Source organism: Atractosteus spatula, chromosome 3 (genome assembly GCF_055471065.1).
Source record: "Atractosteus spatula isolate fAtrSpa1 chromosome 3, fAtrSpa1.hap1, whole genome shotgun sequence".
NCBI lineage: Eukaryota > Metazoa > Chordata > Actinopteri > Semionotiformes > Lepisosteidae > Atractosteus > Atractosteus spatula.
Genome location: NC_142708.1, coordinates 53178401 through 53194962, shown reverse-complemented (window position 1 = coordinate 53194962; position 16562 = coordinate 53178401). Strand labels below are relative to the sequence as shown.

Here is a 16562-nt window from a genome sequence, read left to right as displayed (position 1 = left end):
TGACTTGCCATTGTTTTGATTACTGATTGCTGCTCATGTAGTTAGCTCTGTAAAGGGAAGAGTACATTTCCCATAATATGCTGACTGGATTTTGAAAAATGGGGATCTTAGCTTGGCTAAATGTACTAAATGGGTAAAAGGACCCTTAGTCAAATGATGTAAGACAGGCCCAGGTCACACACAGTTGCAGAAACATTGTAAAGTAATGTTGAATTTTGAGGAACAGTGAGTAGAAAAAGCCCTTGCTGTGAAAAGAAAAGACATGGATTAGAAGACTGACAATACTATGTGGACAGACTATTTTTGTTCTGTTTTGGGTAATCAGTAAAGATTTGATTCCAACATTAGCATTATAGATGGTTCAGATGTATTATTAATTGTTATTCTTGCATGGTTTTTGAAGTTTTGTGCAGAAGCTGATGTGACTGATTTTAGGGTTTTATCATTTTGCACATTAGTGTACTTAAGCACCAAACCCTCGTTAAAATGAAACAGATGTTCTGACTTGGTGTGAGACACTAGCAGCCTGGCGAAACATATTATTATTAATCCTTTTCCGATGTGTAATGTAAACATCTTTCATCTTTACCTCTGTATTCTCTGGGGTGCTGTTGGTAACAGTGTCTGTGTGTGTTTCACTCAAGGTGGTTGAGGACGTTGCTCTAGCAGGAGGGTTTTCAGTAGTGTGCGTTGTGAAAAAACATTATTGACTGTGATGCAGATACTGCTGGCAAGCGAGATGCGAGTTGGTGGGGTTCATGCGCCAGCTCTCCATTGTGATAAGTAAGCACTACAAACCCTTTGTGCATGTCATTGGTCTGAGCACTGAGGTACAACAGGACCACATCACAGAGGGCAAAGGGGACTGGGGACCAGACTTCCCAAGCATATTGTTAAAGTGCTCTTAGCCGAATATTCAGCCTTTCTGTGTTCATTTATGTTAGAAGTTATTGTCTGTTGCAATTTCTATTTAATCTACCACAGTAACTGTGCAGTTGTCTTCGTTCAGCTATACTTCAGTCACAATTGACTGTCACGTCCAGGATCAACGAGCTTGAGCACTGGGAGGGAGGGCTTTAGTTAATGACAAATGGATTCTTGTTTTCACTTTGATAACCGAGTTGAATATTCTTTGCTCATATGAAGGGCAAGCTAAATTGTTCGAAGTCCCTGCAGTAAAGTTGAGATTAAGAGAGGTAAATAGTACCTAGTGATTCAGGGCCTTTCCATGATAAATCTATCAAAATTGTAAAGATTTAAAAAGACATGCAGGTCTGTTTCTCTATAAACCTAGCTGAAGAAGAGTATAATCAAAGCACAGCTGTGATTCATGATTTCTCACACTGTTTGTAAATACACCTTCCTGTCTGGTGCCCAAATTAGCATTTCTTCTTCTCATTTGATCCTTCTGTCCTCTGCAGTTAAAATACTTTGGAACCACTACAATATTTGGCCAAATAATTCAATAAAGCATTATTCCAGGTTGCAGTACATCTCGCGATCGCTATTTATCAAATTCAGTTTTCTATGGAGCAATTCAACATTCAGCTTCATATACATTTGTCATATGTAAGAGAATTTTACCCACCCAGATATTTATCATAGAATTTACACAACACAATTGAACATCTTTCAAGTTTAGTCAGTGGCTAATTGGGTCATCAAGATACTTCTCCTAAAGAAATTATTACATAAGTATCATTGAGTTGATATTTGTACAGAAGGGTCAGAACATTTATCTAGCTCTGGATAAATCATCATTTTGCGATATTTATCTCTTTCTGAAATATGCTCAGCAATAGAAGCCAAATATGTTGCATCTCCTATACCACAGTATCTCCTGCTGCCGTATTGCCATACTTCAATACCAACCTTTGGGAATTGTGGTCCCGAGGCAAGAGCGCCACCTGCTGGTCTACCAGCACCACTTGTAGCAGAACCTGGTTTTCCTTACAGGTCATCCCAGTACTGACCAGGCTCAGCCTTGCTTCACATCAAAGATCTGATGAGATCAGGTGGTGGAGAAAAACTACCATGGTCAGGCAGAATTGTATTTTCGGGATGTATTGTATATGTGGTTAAAGTAAAGAAGGCAAATTTGTGATGGAGTTTTTTGACAGATGTTTGTATGATATTTCTTATGATGTAAATACACCTGCACTGCTGTTGTAGGTTCCATTCCTATTAATCCTAATCTGAAGACCTCAATATTTAAAATTTTCCGTTGCTTGATTTCTCTGCCCTGTTTTCAGATACTCGTGCTTTGTTCAGGAGCAGTAGAAAATTGCATTTCATGTGTTTGTTTTCAAGCCTCACTCATGTTTGGGTGCTGAAACAGTACATACAATAAGTCACACAGAAGCTGGAACTGGTAATCATGACTCTTGACTCTTTTTATTGTCAGCTGTAGTATGCAATGCACAATATGTAAGGGGGGGAGGGGGCTATTCCTGGTCTTGGACAGTCCTTATCCAGCAGGTGTTTCAGAATACAAATAGACAAGAGTAGGTTAAGATCATGATAGAGGGAAATGGGAAAACACAGAACAGATTGAACTGATATTGGGGAACAAACATGGCAGTCTGGGATCTCATTAACAGGTCCTTGAAAGGACATGCGACCCTGGATAAGGAACTGTTGCGGCATGTGGGAGTGATAGTCTCGGGCTCACTGTGATGGCACATGAGCTTCACCATTCCAGCACAGGCTCACAGGACCGCTGCGATGGCTACCTACCTTTTGCATCTCCTATGTTGTTTTCCTCTTCCCCCCCTGACTGGTAATTATGCGAGTCAGTGCAAACTTGAGAGCTAAAAATGTGGGGGGAAAGTTGCTCCTTGAGCTTGTCCACGTCTTTTTTTCAGTAACTGTCATTATGTAGATTTGTGGTAACAAAAGGCTGCATTCTATTAAGACAAATGAGGCATTTAGTTGTAAATGGAAATTTTCACTTTTCACAGCAGAAACATCTTTGTTGTGCCTCCAGCAGCACAGTAAAGACGAGGTAGGTATGTCTGAATGTTGAAATAATGTCTTTTGGGGGTTTGTAATACGTTTTTCTTGAAACATGAGTTTCTCATTTTCTTGAGGAGCATTTAGAACACCACTGAAGTCATAATCACAAGACATGCGTTTTCAAACTTTATTTTCTAGAAATCATTGTTTTGCCCCTTATTGAAATAGAAAATGTGCTTCTTCCTGTTAGGGGAAAAAAAAGTTCTGATGTAATTTCAGGAGCACAAAGTGATGCAAAAATTCAGTTTTAATCATGGTCAGGTTAACATGATTATTTTGTTTTGCATAAAACACAAGAAACCATGGTGCTAACTAAGCTTCTTTTTTAACTGTTTAGACTGCTAAAATACCTTGAAGATCCAGTGAGCTTTTATTTAGCCATTAAAAGTATGTTTTACAATTATGTCATAGTGGTTCTTGGATTGCTTGACAATCTGGGTGTGAATGTTTTGTGGCTGTGTTATACAGTAGGCTTCTGCAAAGCTGTTAGCATTTTAAAAGCCCTTTGTGTGTTTCTCAGGACAGAAAAGGGAGTGGTGAACCCCTGGGAATAAGTAGTCATAATAGGAACTGAGTTGAATAGGAATAGGAGTTGAGTGCTCAAACATTAGATTTTTCCATAAAATCGCTTTTAATGTTTTACTGATTTCTCATTTGAAATCTGTGATGTATGGTGACTTCGTCTTATTGACTAGACATGGAATGACCTTTCCTCAGCAATCATAATGAAATGTGTCCAGCTTAGCTGCAGGGGGCTGGTATAAATATCAACAAGAAGAAAACCGCTCACTAGGCAGGGAGGCTTATTGGGGGTAAAAATGTGTAAAATCGGAAGTATAGTTGTATAATAATTATAAAGAGTTATTCAGGTATGTTTACTTAAAGTCAATGACCTGTATATCCTTACTGTGGTGAAAATACTTAGAGCATGCAGTGTAATGTAATGATTATAGTAGTTCTACCCTTAAGCATTATGACGAAAGAAGTTTAATTTTTTGTATATTAGTTGTTTCTGAGGTCTCCTTTACTAGATGTGGGCCTAGTTGTGTGCTTAAAGATAAGATAAGATCACTTTACTGGCCATATGCAATTTCTTGTATTAGGAATCTGTCTTTTCGCATACCCCAACTTGCTCTGCATGAGACACACAGACAGGGAGAGAAGGTTGGGGTCAGAGCGCAGGGTCAGCCATTTTATAAGGCGCCCCTGGAGCTCTTGGGGTCTGTTAAGGGCCTTGCTCAAGGGCCCAGCAGAATAGGATTCCGCTGCCGGCCGCGGGATATGAACCGGCAGCTTTGCAGCCACTGGCACAGTTCCTTAGCCACAGAGCCACCGCACCGCCCTTTAAAGTTTGTTTGACCAGTCTAGGCATTCTGGTAATCCTTGTATGGAGATCGTCACTCATGTCTTAGTGATGCAGCCTTACTAATGGAAAATTGAGCTCTGAAATGTAGTCTAGAGACTGAAATTTTTGGAGCTAAACTGGTTTTCTGCCAAGCTGAAATTGTGGTTAACTGACCTACTTCCAGTAAAATGAATCGGTTAGTTTGTAAAAAAAAAAAATACACACCAATCCCATTTGAGTTCTTTGCTGTGTTGGATACAAGGCTTTGTTGGCTGACTTTTTTTTTTTCAAGTCAGTCTTGTTGCAAATGTTATTTTTTGATCCTTGCCAGATAATTCCAGGAAACTGTTGGTGTTCCCATATTCTGAAATCTTATCCACAGAGATATTAGACGACCTTCTTAAAGAGCCACTGCCATACTGGTAGCTTCTTGTGTACTTACTGTCAGTCTGGCAAGAATGAAATGAGCTTGACTTCTGAGTATAAAGATGTGCTTCAAAAAGGTCATACTCTTTAAAAATCAGTTGAACGTGTGCTTTTGTAAATGTGTGTATATATTGGAAGATAATTTGAAAACCATTTAATTATTTATTGCAGTATTCTATAAGATGCATACAATAAATAAATTTCAGTTTATAAATTTACTTACTTAATTTACTTTAAGCCATGCCCAGTTCACATGGTGGACCACAGGGGATCAATATATAACCATAAGCAGATCTGTCATTTCAGCTTGCCAGTATTCAAACGATAAACCTTTTTTTTAAATGACTACCTCTTTGAGCAAATTTATACTATGCTACAACCATTTCCATTGCATTCATTATTTTTACCACGAACTTAGGATGTCCTACTATAAACAAGCCCAGACCTAGTGTATATCCTCATGTCTGTTTGAAACATGATAAATGCACCTTCTATTATTTCGCTAAAACCTGATTAATTTTAGGGTCAAAGCATACAAACTGATAGTGAAGTGGGTGATTGCTGTGCACCCACTTTTATTTTCTTGATTTGTTTCTAGACATTCCTGGAGAATTTTACTTCAGAAGAATATTAACCAGTAATCCAAGAAAATAACATAACTCTGGGCTGTTTGAAAAAAGAAATAAGCACTGGTAGGAAGATTATAAAAGAAAGAAATCTCAGATAAAGCCCAGCTGGCAGGAGATGGCCACAGTTCAAAACCCAGATAGAAATACTATATAGTACACGGTGGGATTCAGTGTAATACTGCAAAATGTGCTCCTTAAAAATGCGGGGGGAGCAATTGCTTTTAATTTATTACAGATTAGGTCAGTTTATTTTATGTTGAAGCTAATGGGGCATGTTTCCTGGGTATTTACTCATTCAGTTTTCTTTTCAGGAAAAGCCTCCATTTTGTCTTTAAATGTCTTTTAAAGCCAAAGGTGGAGTGCAACTTTTATTAGGGGAGAAATTAATCCCAAAAGGGAATTTCAGTTAAAATTCTAACATTTAAAGTTGCACTCAGAGAAAATTGTTTTAAGAAGTCTGTTAAATGGCCACAACAATGTAAATCCATTATCTAAACTGAAAAAAAGTACATTGCAATACCTGCAGAAATGACATGTTAATAGTTTATTGTGCTTTAGTCTTGGTGTGAAGTAGCCCGGAATATTACACAAATCCCAAACTGGTAGTGTGCTGTAACTCTTCTGACCCTGGAGCTCAATAAATGGTTAAATGTTGGAAATGAGCCAATCTGCTGTAAAAGAGATGGATTTTATTTGTACTGCTCCATTAATATTTAACACTGATCTGATTGCTGACATTTCCTGCCATTAAATCATAATCTGAAATGGGAAAATGTCTCAAATCCTAGAGCAGCTGTTCTTCCTGCATCAGTGCCTTTATTTACTGTAATGAGATCAGTTATTGTAATACCGGTGTCCAAAGTCAGACAGTTCCCTGCCCGTCACCTAAAGATTGGTGATGGATGCGGATGAGATGCTTGTCTTTAAGGTGTAGTCTAAAAGATGTGTGTTGAGGAGGCTCAGAATGGCTACTTGTTTTTTACTCCGAAGGTGTCTGCTTTGGGGAATTGACAAATAATGATTCTGTAGACGTATGTGGAATCAAATATGCCTTTTAAAGTACTTGGCATTGTTAACATTGACTGTGTGGTCCTTGAGTCTTGCTTTCACTTTAAGCAGCTGTATGGTCTTTGCTTACACAGATGGTTCATCAAGAAGATTCCCTTGCTGTAGGCTAAGAGCAAGCTGTATTTTCAGATTTATATAAGGCATGCAAAAATATGCATAAAAGCATCACTGTATTTTATTCAGTGCTTTCACTATAGTCCTTAGATGTTAGTTGTGTCTGTGCGATTCTTGTGTGTGCACTATGCCTCAGTTTCCTAATATTTTTGGAGTGATATGACACTTCTGCTGCTGCATAGTACAGTAAATCTATTAAAAGACAAGAGCAGGTGGTGGTCTATAAACATTTATAGAAGGATAGCAATTACTTTATTTAGGCTTGGAAGACAGATGTCAAGTTTATGGTGAAGATTTACGAGTCTGAATCCCTTTTGTGTTCCTGGTGTTTTCCATAATCAGTCAGGTCAGCCTCCTCGCTTACATTTAATCCCGATTTACTCAACTCTGACAAACTGTGAGAAGAAAGCGCAGATCAAATTAACCATCTTGATTCAAAATTGTGTGGTGATCTCACAATTTTAGTTGACGGACACCAAAAGCAATGCGCTGGTGGTACTGTCATGGAAAGCACCATTCCTGAAGTGCAGAAAGGAGCAAGGATATTATTGCCATGGTAACCGCTTTGGATCCGATTGTTGCTGTAGTACTCTGTGCGAAAGCTTTTGTCTCAGATGCTGTTTGGTTCGTGCTTATCGGGGAAACATCAGCATTTCTCTTAAAAAATCCGAGTCCCAGCATTTAGAGATAGAGGAAGCTTCTTACAAATAGTGCATTAACTCATTTACAACCAACTATGCCATGAATATCATTTCGTAATCAAAGCCTTCACAGAGAGATTGGGTGCTCTTTCCCATTTGCATCTGAATCGTGTTGCATAAGCTGGCAACTGCTGAGAGTGCAAGACATAAGTGCCCATTTAAAGGCTTTGAAGAGCCCATGTTGGTAATGCGATACGGGTTGCTGATTGTCTGTGTGGTGAAGTGTTTTGCTCCAGAGGATTTAGTAGTTAGCGTTCTGGATTAGCAGATTAATAACCAAGTCCTAGAGCAGGAGTTCTAACCTGTAGACAGTAAATTTACAGTACTTTGTGCATATTGATTTATTTCAAACAGTAATTTAGTAGTCATTTCCGTCTAAGCAGAACATTTCTAAAAAGCCCCTAAGATTTAATGAGCACTCTTAACTTGTCCTGTTTATTTATGGTTATTGAATTGAGATCATTTTCTGTATTATAGTACTCAGAATATACCTAAGTATACAGTTTATGGTTGCTTCCTCCTTTTTCTCCTTCTTATCACTTTGATGGGAAAAATGCAGAACTGTAATCAGTGCTGTTTTGTCCTGTTTAGCAACTGTGTGCTTTGTTAGTTGTAATTTATTGCTTCATGTGCACAAGGTTCTACTGATCATTATTCCTAGTGGTCATTTGTGTGTCATCCTCAGAGCCGCCGTTTTGACACCTTTCTTAATCATGAACTTGTGGATGCTGCGTCGGATTCCATTGTTTAGTTGCTTTATTACAGTATATCTTTAAAAATGATATTTTATAACAATTATTTTGTTTGGAACTATTAGGTGTTGTGCAACAGAAAATTGGCCTGGCAACCCTCTTGGAGAAATGATTCTAATCTCAATACAGGGGGATGTATAATTTCATCGTTTTCAGAACCCTGCTGTTCAGACAGTAGCCATTCAACAATGAAGTGATGGATCATGCTTATCTCTCTCTGCTATCCATTAGTTCCTCACATACCAGCAAGTTAAAACACAAAGTCTGCCAGCAGCTGGAGCTGGGCAGAAACCAGCATGTCAAATTTCAGGAGGAGTACATTGTTCAGTTTCATCAGCAGTACATGACTAAGCCAGTTTGCCTTTCTTGGGGAAGGTTGCTTTTAAAAAGCAATCCATTGCAGTTACTTGTATTAAGGATTACTTTTTAAAATTTCAAGAATTGGGGTGAGAATAATTCTAAAAAAGAGATTTTTAAAGTGTATGGGTAGTTGCTATGTAATATACAATACTTGCATCTTAAATTCAATTTTCATTCACTTAATTAAAAAAAGTAATTGCTTACAAAAGTGATTTTGGAACTGTAACGGATTGCTTTTTTAAAGTAACTTTCCCTGACATTGGAGAGTGACCATGCTTTCAAAATTCAAGGTTAATTCACTGGACCACTCACTAATCACTGTTTTTATTTACCTTTTAGGGAGCATTTGGGGCTCTTCAGAAAATCTGTGAGGATTCAGCTGAAATTTTGGATAGTGATATTCTGGACCGACCTCTCAACATCATGATTCCAAAATTCCTGCAATTTTTTAAACATAGCAGTCCTAAAATAAGGTATGTAGTGGTGTTTTTCAGTCTGTGGCCTGTCTGGGTGATCACTGAAGCACACAGTACAGAGCTGTGACAGTACATATTGCTGTGAAATACTGAGAGGTATACAGAGGTGTAATGACGCCTACATCTAACATAAATGTTGCAAGAAGCGATAAAGACAAAATATATTTTCCACCTTAATGCTCATTGTCTAGGGTTGTCTAGTGCACTTATTTGCAAGGCACGTTATGCAATGTAAGATTGTACAATGAAAAGCAATCTTCATTCTATTGTGTAATATTTATTAAAGATTAATGCATTTTTCATTTTCTGGCACATTGGAAAATGATCCAGTTAAGTAATTAGATGGTGATTATTGAAATCATCCAATGTCATGAGCGCATAATCAGTTTTTGCTCTACGTGCTCTTCAAAGGTCTTGTTTGTACCATCAAAGAGTTCCTCAGTTCTTTCCTATTTGGAGGATTGTGATATTTCGTAGTGATCGAGCAAATGTTTTACACTGACCCTTCTGTTCTGCTGATGAAAGGCATGTCTTTGAAATATGTAAGTAAACCTTAGCAAAGGATGTTCAGGTGTGGATTGAGGTTTGTGACACTGAGGTTAGAGCAGCTGTCATCCTGCATCTTGATGCTGCACTTTACTTTATCCCACAGGCAGTAGATCTTGTTTTACAACAGCCATCGAATTATGTTTTTAAAACACGTACTGCTTCATTATTCATTATTCTCTGCTTCATTTTCAGCCTTTCTGCTTAAATCTTCATTTTTTTATTGGTGCCCAGTGCTTATGGAATGTATGGCATTCATCAAAACACCAGTAAGGGCTGTGGCGCATGAAAACAACAATAAAATTAAATCTTTGTTTTTATTTAGGTCCCATGCAGTAGCATGTGTGAACCAATTTATCATCAGCAGAACTCAAGCCCTTATGCTACATATTGATTCTTTCATTGAGGTGAGTTGCTTTCCTTTTGTTAGATATTTTGAACATTTAGAAGATGATTAGTTTGTATAGTTACAGGAGGTTTGTCGTCATTCCACAGGTCAAGGTTATTAACAGCGATGTCATTTTCAGTGCGAATAAATAGTGGACATTAACAGCATTGTGCAATACACTCTGTTGTATTATTAATATAATAAGAACTGCTTTTGTTTTCTTTTACATTGGTTTGATTTTTTTTTAACTGTCTGTTTGGTAATATCAAAAACTAACAAAATGATGCAACTGTAAAGCTGTAGAGAAACTTTAGAAAAGGTTCTTTATTTGGTGTTTGAATGACAAGCCAGTTGGGAGGGTACATATGACCTTGGACTGTGTTGATAATGAGGGTAATTCTTGGTGTGGTAAAAAATCAATTATTGTTGTAATGATAGGATGCCATGTCAGTATAATGCTCTATTATACTAAAAGAGAAAATTGTTTGTGTAATTTCCTCTCCTGGCTGAGTTGTGACTTCTGATATGCACAGTGAGACATAAGCTAGTGGTCACTACCCTTTCCTTCCTGTATTAGGCTTAATGTCCCTGGCAATTGAAAGATTATAGTGCAGCTGCAACTACCTCACATTTATTAATCTGTGCTTTTGTATGATTTGCCATACAAAAAATAACATTTCAAGCATTGAAGAGAAATAAAGGTAGTAGTGGAATCGAGGTGAGATTTGTACTTGTAAAAGAAGGTACTCTGATATTGGACATTAAAAGAAATCCAAAGGCATCATGTGGAAGATTCTTGACTGGGGTCTTCCAAAGAGGGAACAGATGTTTTGCAAGCATCTCGGAATACATCAGCACCTTGATCACATACCTCAGAATATCAAAGCAAAGGCTTACAGTAGAAATTGCCAAATCTGCCGCAGAACAGAAAATCTCAGAGAGCATCAGACATGGTTACAAAGACCGATCAGGAAAGCCAGCTTTCGGATTCTGTCCGAGGAAACTGACATTATTCCTGCTTGTTGTTCCCTCCCCAGAATCTGTTTGCGCTGGCAGACGACGAAGAGCCAGAGGTGAGGAAGAACGTGTGCCGTGCTCTCGTCATGCTGCTCGAGGTCCGAATGGATCGTCTGCTTCCCCACATGTATAACATCATCGTGGTAAGGCCAAGCTCCATTCCGTCTTCCCTTTGTTTTTACCCGCAGGGTGGGGAATAAAGCTTTGTGTTTCGTGATGGGGAAGATGAGGATGGCATTTGAAATGTTTATTGTGCTGGACGATGGCTTTGGGACAGTGTCCGTCGAAGCGCGAAGATTGTGTGGTAAAAATCCAGACGCTCTAACCCTGAGGTTGCTGTTTGTCCTGCTGCAGTCCCCTGTGTGTGGGGCACTGCTAACCTTGCGTGCCATGACTCACCCCAGGAGCCGGCTGCTCTTACTGCTTGAGGAGTTCTGCCCCCGGTCTGACTCAATATGAGCACTACTAATGTTGCAGCTGTCATAAATTCTGGTGTACTTAATACTTTTCAACCTTAAATTACGGGAAACATGCATCTCGAATATAAAGCACACTGATGTACTATGCATGAAAACCATTGAGGTTTAATGTGTTGGAAAGAAAATTGCATTCCAGGATAGCCGTACTTCTAAAACTATAACCTTAGTCAACTTTACAGACAACAGTTTTCTATATTTGTGGAAATATAGCATTAGCTTTTTGCAAGATGCATTATGTGTGTTATGAATTATATGGTATGTATATAACAGCCAATATAAACATTATCTATTCCATTTAAACTTCATATTAATGAGAGGTTTTGATTTATATGATAGAAAGTGTTATAGCATGAGTCCAAGGTGACTTTCAAAACTGTTGTGCAAAACTTGAGACCTGTTATCAGAAAGATGGTATTTAGAAAAGTCTGTTAATGTAAAGGGGAAATATTTATAAAATATGTACATTTGTAGCGACATCCTATCCAGAGTTCAGGGCTTTTAGGACATTTTCTGGGTTTCTGCGTTCATCACTAGGAGAATAAGCTTTCTGATAATGGGTAGATATGCATCTATCGTTATAACCATTTAGATGAAGAAATCATGCATAGCCATCTTCTGATTTAATAAATAATTAGTTTAGAATTTGCTTTCTCATTAAACTGGATTCTGTCTGCACTGTAGAGAAAATACATGTTCCAGATACTTTACCCCACCTGGTGGAGGATCTGTAGAGTACATATTCATCCTCAGTGTATTAAGTAAAGCAGTTTTTATGCTATAGTATGGCATATTGAAAGTACAGCATAGAACTTGCATAGGGGAAACAAGTTTCAGAGATAATCTTTATCGTAAAGTTCTGAAAGTTTATGAAGTGATGAAGCTCACCACGATTGTGTAATGTTACATCACTTTAAGGGTTCATTTTACTTTTTAATATTTTGCAGCATTGTAACCAGAGCATAGAGCGTGATGAACCCACATCAATACAATGATGCAAGATACTGTCTGCTAGAGAGCAGTAAATTAATGCACTTTGAAATCTGGAACTCTTAGGAAATGTAGATAATGGAATTTAAATTAAATAACTTCCCTTTAAAAGCTTGTCTGTAGCTTGGTGCAAATTTGTGACGTGAACGAGCTGGAACATATGGGGAGGATGTTAGAGAGAATTGCTATTTTTAGAATCCCCTTGTACAAAATGAATTATGGACATAGGATATAGGCTCTGTTGAACAAATGCTGTGTACAGAAATTATGAATTGCTTTGCTTAGTCATTCATAAGGAAAAAAAAAAGTTGTTGTTAAGGTGACTTACTAGGTTGCAGACAAAAGGTACTGTAGGTGCTGATCTGGACTTGCCCAGAATAGTGAATGTTTGCACCCTTTACCTTGCCACTTTTTGAAGATGCATCATCATTTTAAAATAATTATAACCTGACTAGAAGTGAATATTGTGACTGAACATTTTTTTTAATGTTCCATCTGTGACCAGAGTGATAAGACAGGGTAGATTCTGTGTGATGGACTGCTACAGGGTGTTGTAATTCCAACAGTGCCAAACAAGACCGATCTGCATACTTCTTCATGCAGTCTAACTTTTGTGCCATCTTTTCTGGAAATGGTGAAAGGCATGCTGCATTGCATCTGGGCTCAAGCACTATTTCAGTGATTTACTTGACGTTCCTGTCTTGAATGTAGTTTCTGAATACCTCCTAAAACGTTGCACTCATAGGAATTACCTGCAAAAGGATGTTTTTAGGTAGGGCTCCAGTGATATTGTGCAGTATTGATTAAACTCGCTAACTTTTTGTTTGTATGTTATTTAGTACATGTTACAAAGAACACAGGACCAAGATGAAAATGTGGCTTTGGAGGCCTGTGAGTTCTGGTTAACCCTTGCTGAGCAGCCAGTCTGTAAAGATGTGCTCTGTGGACACCTCTCGAAGTAAGCAAAACCGTTATTTAATTTTTAAAAATAAGTCCTGTGCTTTTTTTTAATGCTGTTCCTTGGTGTTTTTTATTTAGTATTGTTTAACATTTTAATTCAGGACTTAAGATCTTGTTTGTTCAAGTTGCATTATATTGAATTCTGTCTAGTAATTGCACATTATGTTTGTACAAGTTTAGCTAAATAATTGTTGTAATCTTTGCAACAGCAAATTAGTGATTCATTTTATTGGTTTGTATGTATAATAACTTTGGAATCCATTGACATATTGTCACCAGTGGTTGTTTCTACTTGTTTTCAGATTAATACCTGTTCTGGTTAATGGGATGAGATACTCTGAAATAGATATTATTCTGCTGAAGGTGAGTGGAATCTTTTGTTGTTGAACCATCTTAAATATTTGTATTCTTGCTGGCATAATATTCATGAAGAGTATTGATGCATCTTAAACATCTGAGGCAGGCAAATTGAAATTATGTTGTCTGTACAGTGGAACCATTACCTTAGAGGAGAAAAGCATTTACTAATAGGAGTACTTAACTGCATTGCTAATGGTAAACTGGGCAATCGTCAGTGGAAGTTCTTATTTTACAGAACAACATTGAAGGTTAAATGAGATAAATCTGAAATGAGTTTCAAAAAAAGATTATCAGGGCTTTATGTTTAATCTCTAAACTGCAAACTGCAAACAGTCAGTGGGCACCTTTTAGGTGAGAGGTGACAGGATGACAGCCATTGGTTATGATAAGTCTGATTTTCATTCATACCATCTGAGAGTTTAACTAATTTACACCATCAGATATCACAGTGTGCAAATGAACGGAAGTCTGAGTTACTGAGCATGGTTTGAGACTTGAGAATCTAATATGTATGTTTAACTGCGTTAAGTTTTAACAAACTCTTTAGGCACTTTTAATATGAATTAAAGTATTTTGTATGACTTATTGCTGAGGCCATCTGCCATGTGCATATTTAAAATATTATCCCACCAGATGAAGATTATTCATAAAATATTGTTGCTCTAAGAGGTTTTCATACAAGCGGCATGGGTAATGGTTATTTTAGTATTCATGGAATTTGTCAGTGAATTTCCATTGTCTGTATTAACATGTTTGACATCTGAATTAAACACCTAATTTCTGTGTCCTACAACATTCACGCATGTCAAACCTGGAGTAGACAGCTGAGAGGCATTTGCTGTGGGGTTTAAGATGAGGATATATTCAGATGTCCTTCCTTACTAAATATTGTACTAACAAAAAAAAGAGCCCATTAACAAGAATTTTCTTCCTGTTCCTCTCAAGAAGCAGACGCAGCAGAAAATTGTTTAATTACTTCCATCCAGCTTCTGTGCACTGTTAATTTACTTGGGTGAATACACCCTCGCATTGGAGTAAACAGCCGGCTTTCCTCCCTGCATATCCTGTGAGGAGTGTCTAGTAGCGTGGGGGGAGACTGCCATTGGAGCGCTGAAGGAAACCGACGTCTAGCCCCGTAGCGCCATGCTGTACCTTCTGAGTGTTGCGCGGTGTGTTTCCAGGGAGACGTGGAGGAAGATGAGGCCATTCCAGACAGCGAGCAGGACATCAGGCCCCGGTTCCATCGCTCCCGGACTGTGGCTCAGCAGCACGAAGCCGACGGCATCGAGGAAGAGGATGACGATGATGACGACCTCGATGATGACGACACCATCTCCGACTGGAATTTAAGTAGGTGCCTCCAGGGTTGCTGCATGACTAGAAATGATGTTTTCAGTTTAACACTCCAGGGCCAAGGTTTATTTTTTCACATTTACCACAGCATTATTAGAAATACCTCTCACTCTGATCACAGCGTACAGTACAGTGGATCACAGCAGAAGAGGAGTAATGATGCTCTGGTTTGAAAGAGTAAGCAAATGAGTTTGCTGTTCTTAAAGTGAGCAAACATTTAGGATCCTGCTTAGCAGGAAGTTAAAAATTCATCAAAGGATATTTATATGAGCCCTAAATATTCATTGCCGAAATTAACAGTGTAGTTTGATTTTTACTTGCGGACAGCCACATGTATTGAAACTTTTATTTATACGCTATGACTATATTAATTTTCATTTGATAAGCAAAATAAAAAGAATAGGTTTCCTATGTATGCTCTATGCATTATAAGTGGAATGCTTGTTAGCATTGTCTTAGTCCATGTGTAGTAATTAGTTTTTCAAATGAAACATATATAAACTGTATATTGCAATGGTTTCTACATCTTCTTTCATTTCATATTTTAAGTTCAGTTTCTCTGAGTGTATTACATTTTCTGGATTGGAACAGGGCTTGATCACAGTTACTCAGGACGAAAGTATTTGAAAATCCCCAAATCCAATTTTAAAAAAATCCAGGCGTTTCTCCAGGTCAATTCATTAACTTTTTTAAATTCCTGATGTAATAAGGATATAGTGTTAATATTGCCAACACTTCAAATTAAATTAACTACATCAGGTGAGGTGCTACAACAGACAAATTGTAAAAAGATGGATTGACATTATCGCCTTCTTTTTTTACAGGAAAATGTTCAGCTGCAGCCTTGGATGTTCTTGCCAATGTTTTCCGTGATGATCTCTTGCTTCACATCCTCCCTTTGCTTAAGGAACTACTGTTTCATCCTGAATGGGTGATAAAGGAATCGGGAATATTGGTCCTTGGGGCAATTGCTGAAGGCAAGTAGCCAGATTGAAGGTGCAGCAGGTCCAGTCTAGTCAAGGTTAAAGTTTGTCTGGACATGTGCTGTAAACCATGACTTGGGAATAGGGATATAGGTGATCTCTAGAAGGTAAAAGCATCAAATATTTGTTTAATATGTCATTTGAAGTTGGAATGTAATGTGCTTCTTTGGAGATATGGTTGCTGTGCATGTTTTATGCACATCCTGACAGACATCCTTATAGATGTGATGAGCTGTTAATATATAATGGGGGTTTATTATAAGGAATCCTGAGATGGATGTTTATTTTTTTGGGAAAAGTAGCTTTAGTAGCAGATTGAATAGAAAGAAGTGAAACGAATGAAGAATTGAGATGAGTGGACTTGATAAGAAGGTCTCGGTGGGAGTTTTGTAATCGGTTAGTCCGATGATTGGGTAAATGATTTATGTGGTTTTAAATGTTTCTTTAGAATCTGTGGGAAGAGGGGTTATAATTCGTGATTTGGCTGCGCTTCAAATTACTTGTACTGAATTGTGGTGATTTTAGCCTTTACACTCCTTACATGACTCACATCCCACTGTTCGGATTTAATACTTAGTTTTGCTTCGTCACCCTGTGTGTCGC

The 16562-nt window shown here is 37.9% G+C and overlaps 1 protein-coding gene across 3 annotated transcripts in view; it reads left to right on the top strand.

Moving 5' to 3' along the window:
• Positions 1–16562, top strand: part of tnpo1 (transportin 1) — a 57359-nt gene that overhangs the window by 18369 nt on the left and 22428 nt on the right. For all 3 annotated transcript variants that reach the window (XR_016090791.1, XM_088910117.1, XM_088910118.1), the window contains exons 6-12: positions 8750–8883; positions 9758–9839; positions 10858–10980; positions 13143–13261; positions 13566–13626; positions 14805–14973; positions 15801–15953. Coding sequence is in view for 2 of the 3 variants with exons in the window: in XM_088910117.1 (XP_088766243.1) it covers positions 8750–8883; positions 9758–9839; positions 10858–10980; positions 13143–13261; positions 13566–13626; positions 14805–14973; positions 15801–15953 (841 nt within the window). In the remaining variant the exon portion in view is untranslated. The remainder of the gene's footprint in view (positions 1–8749; positions 8884–9757; positions 9840–10857; positions 10981–13142; positions 13262–13565; positions 13627–14804; positions 14974–15800; positions 15954–16562) is intronic.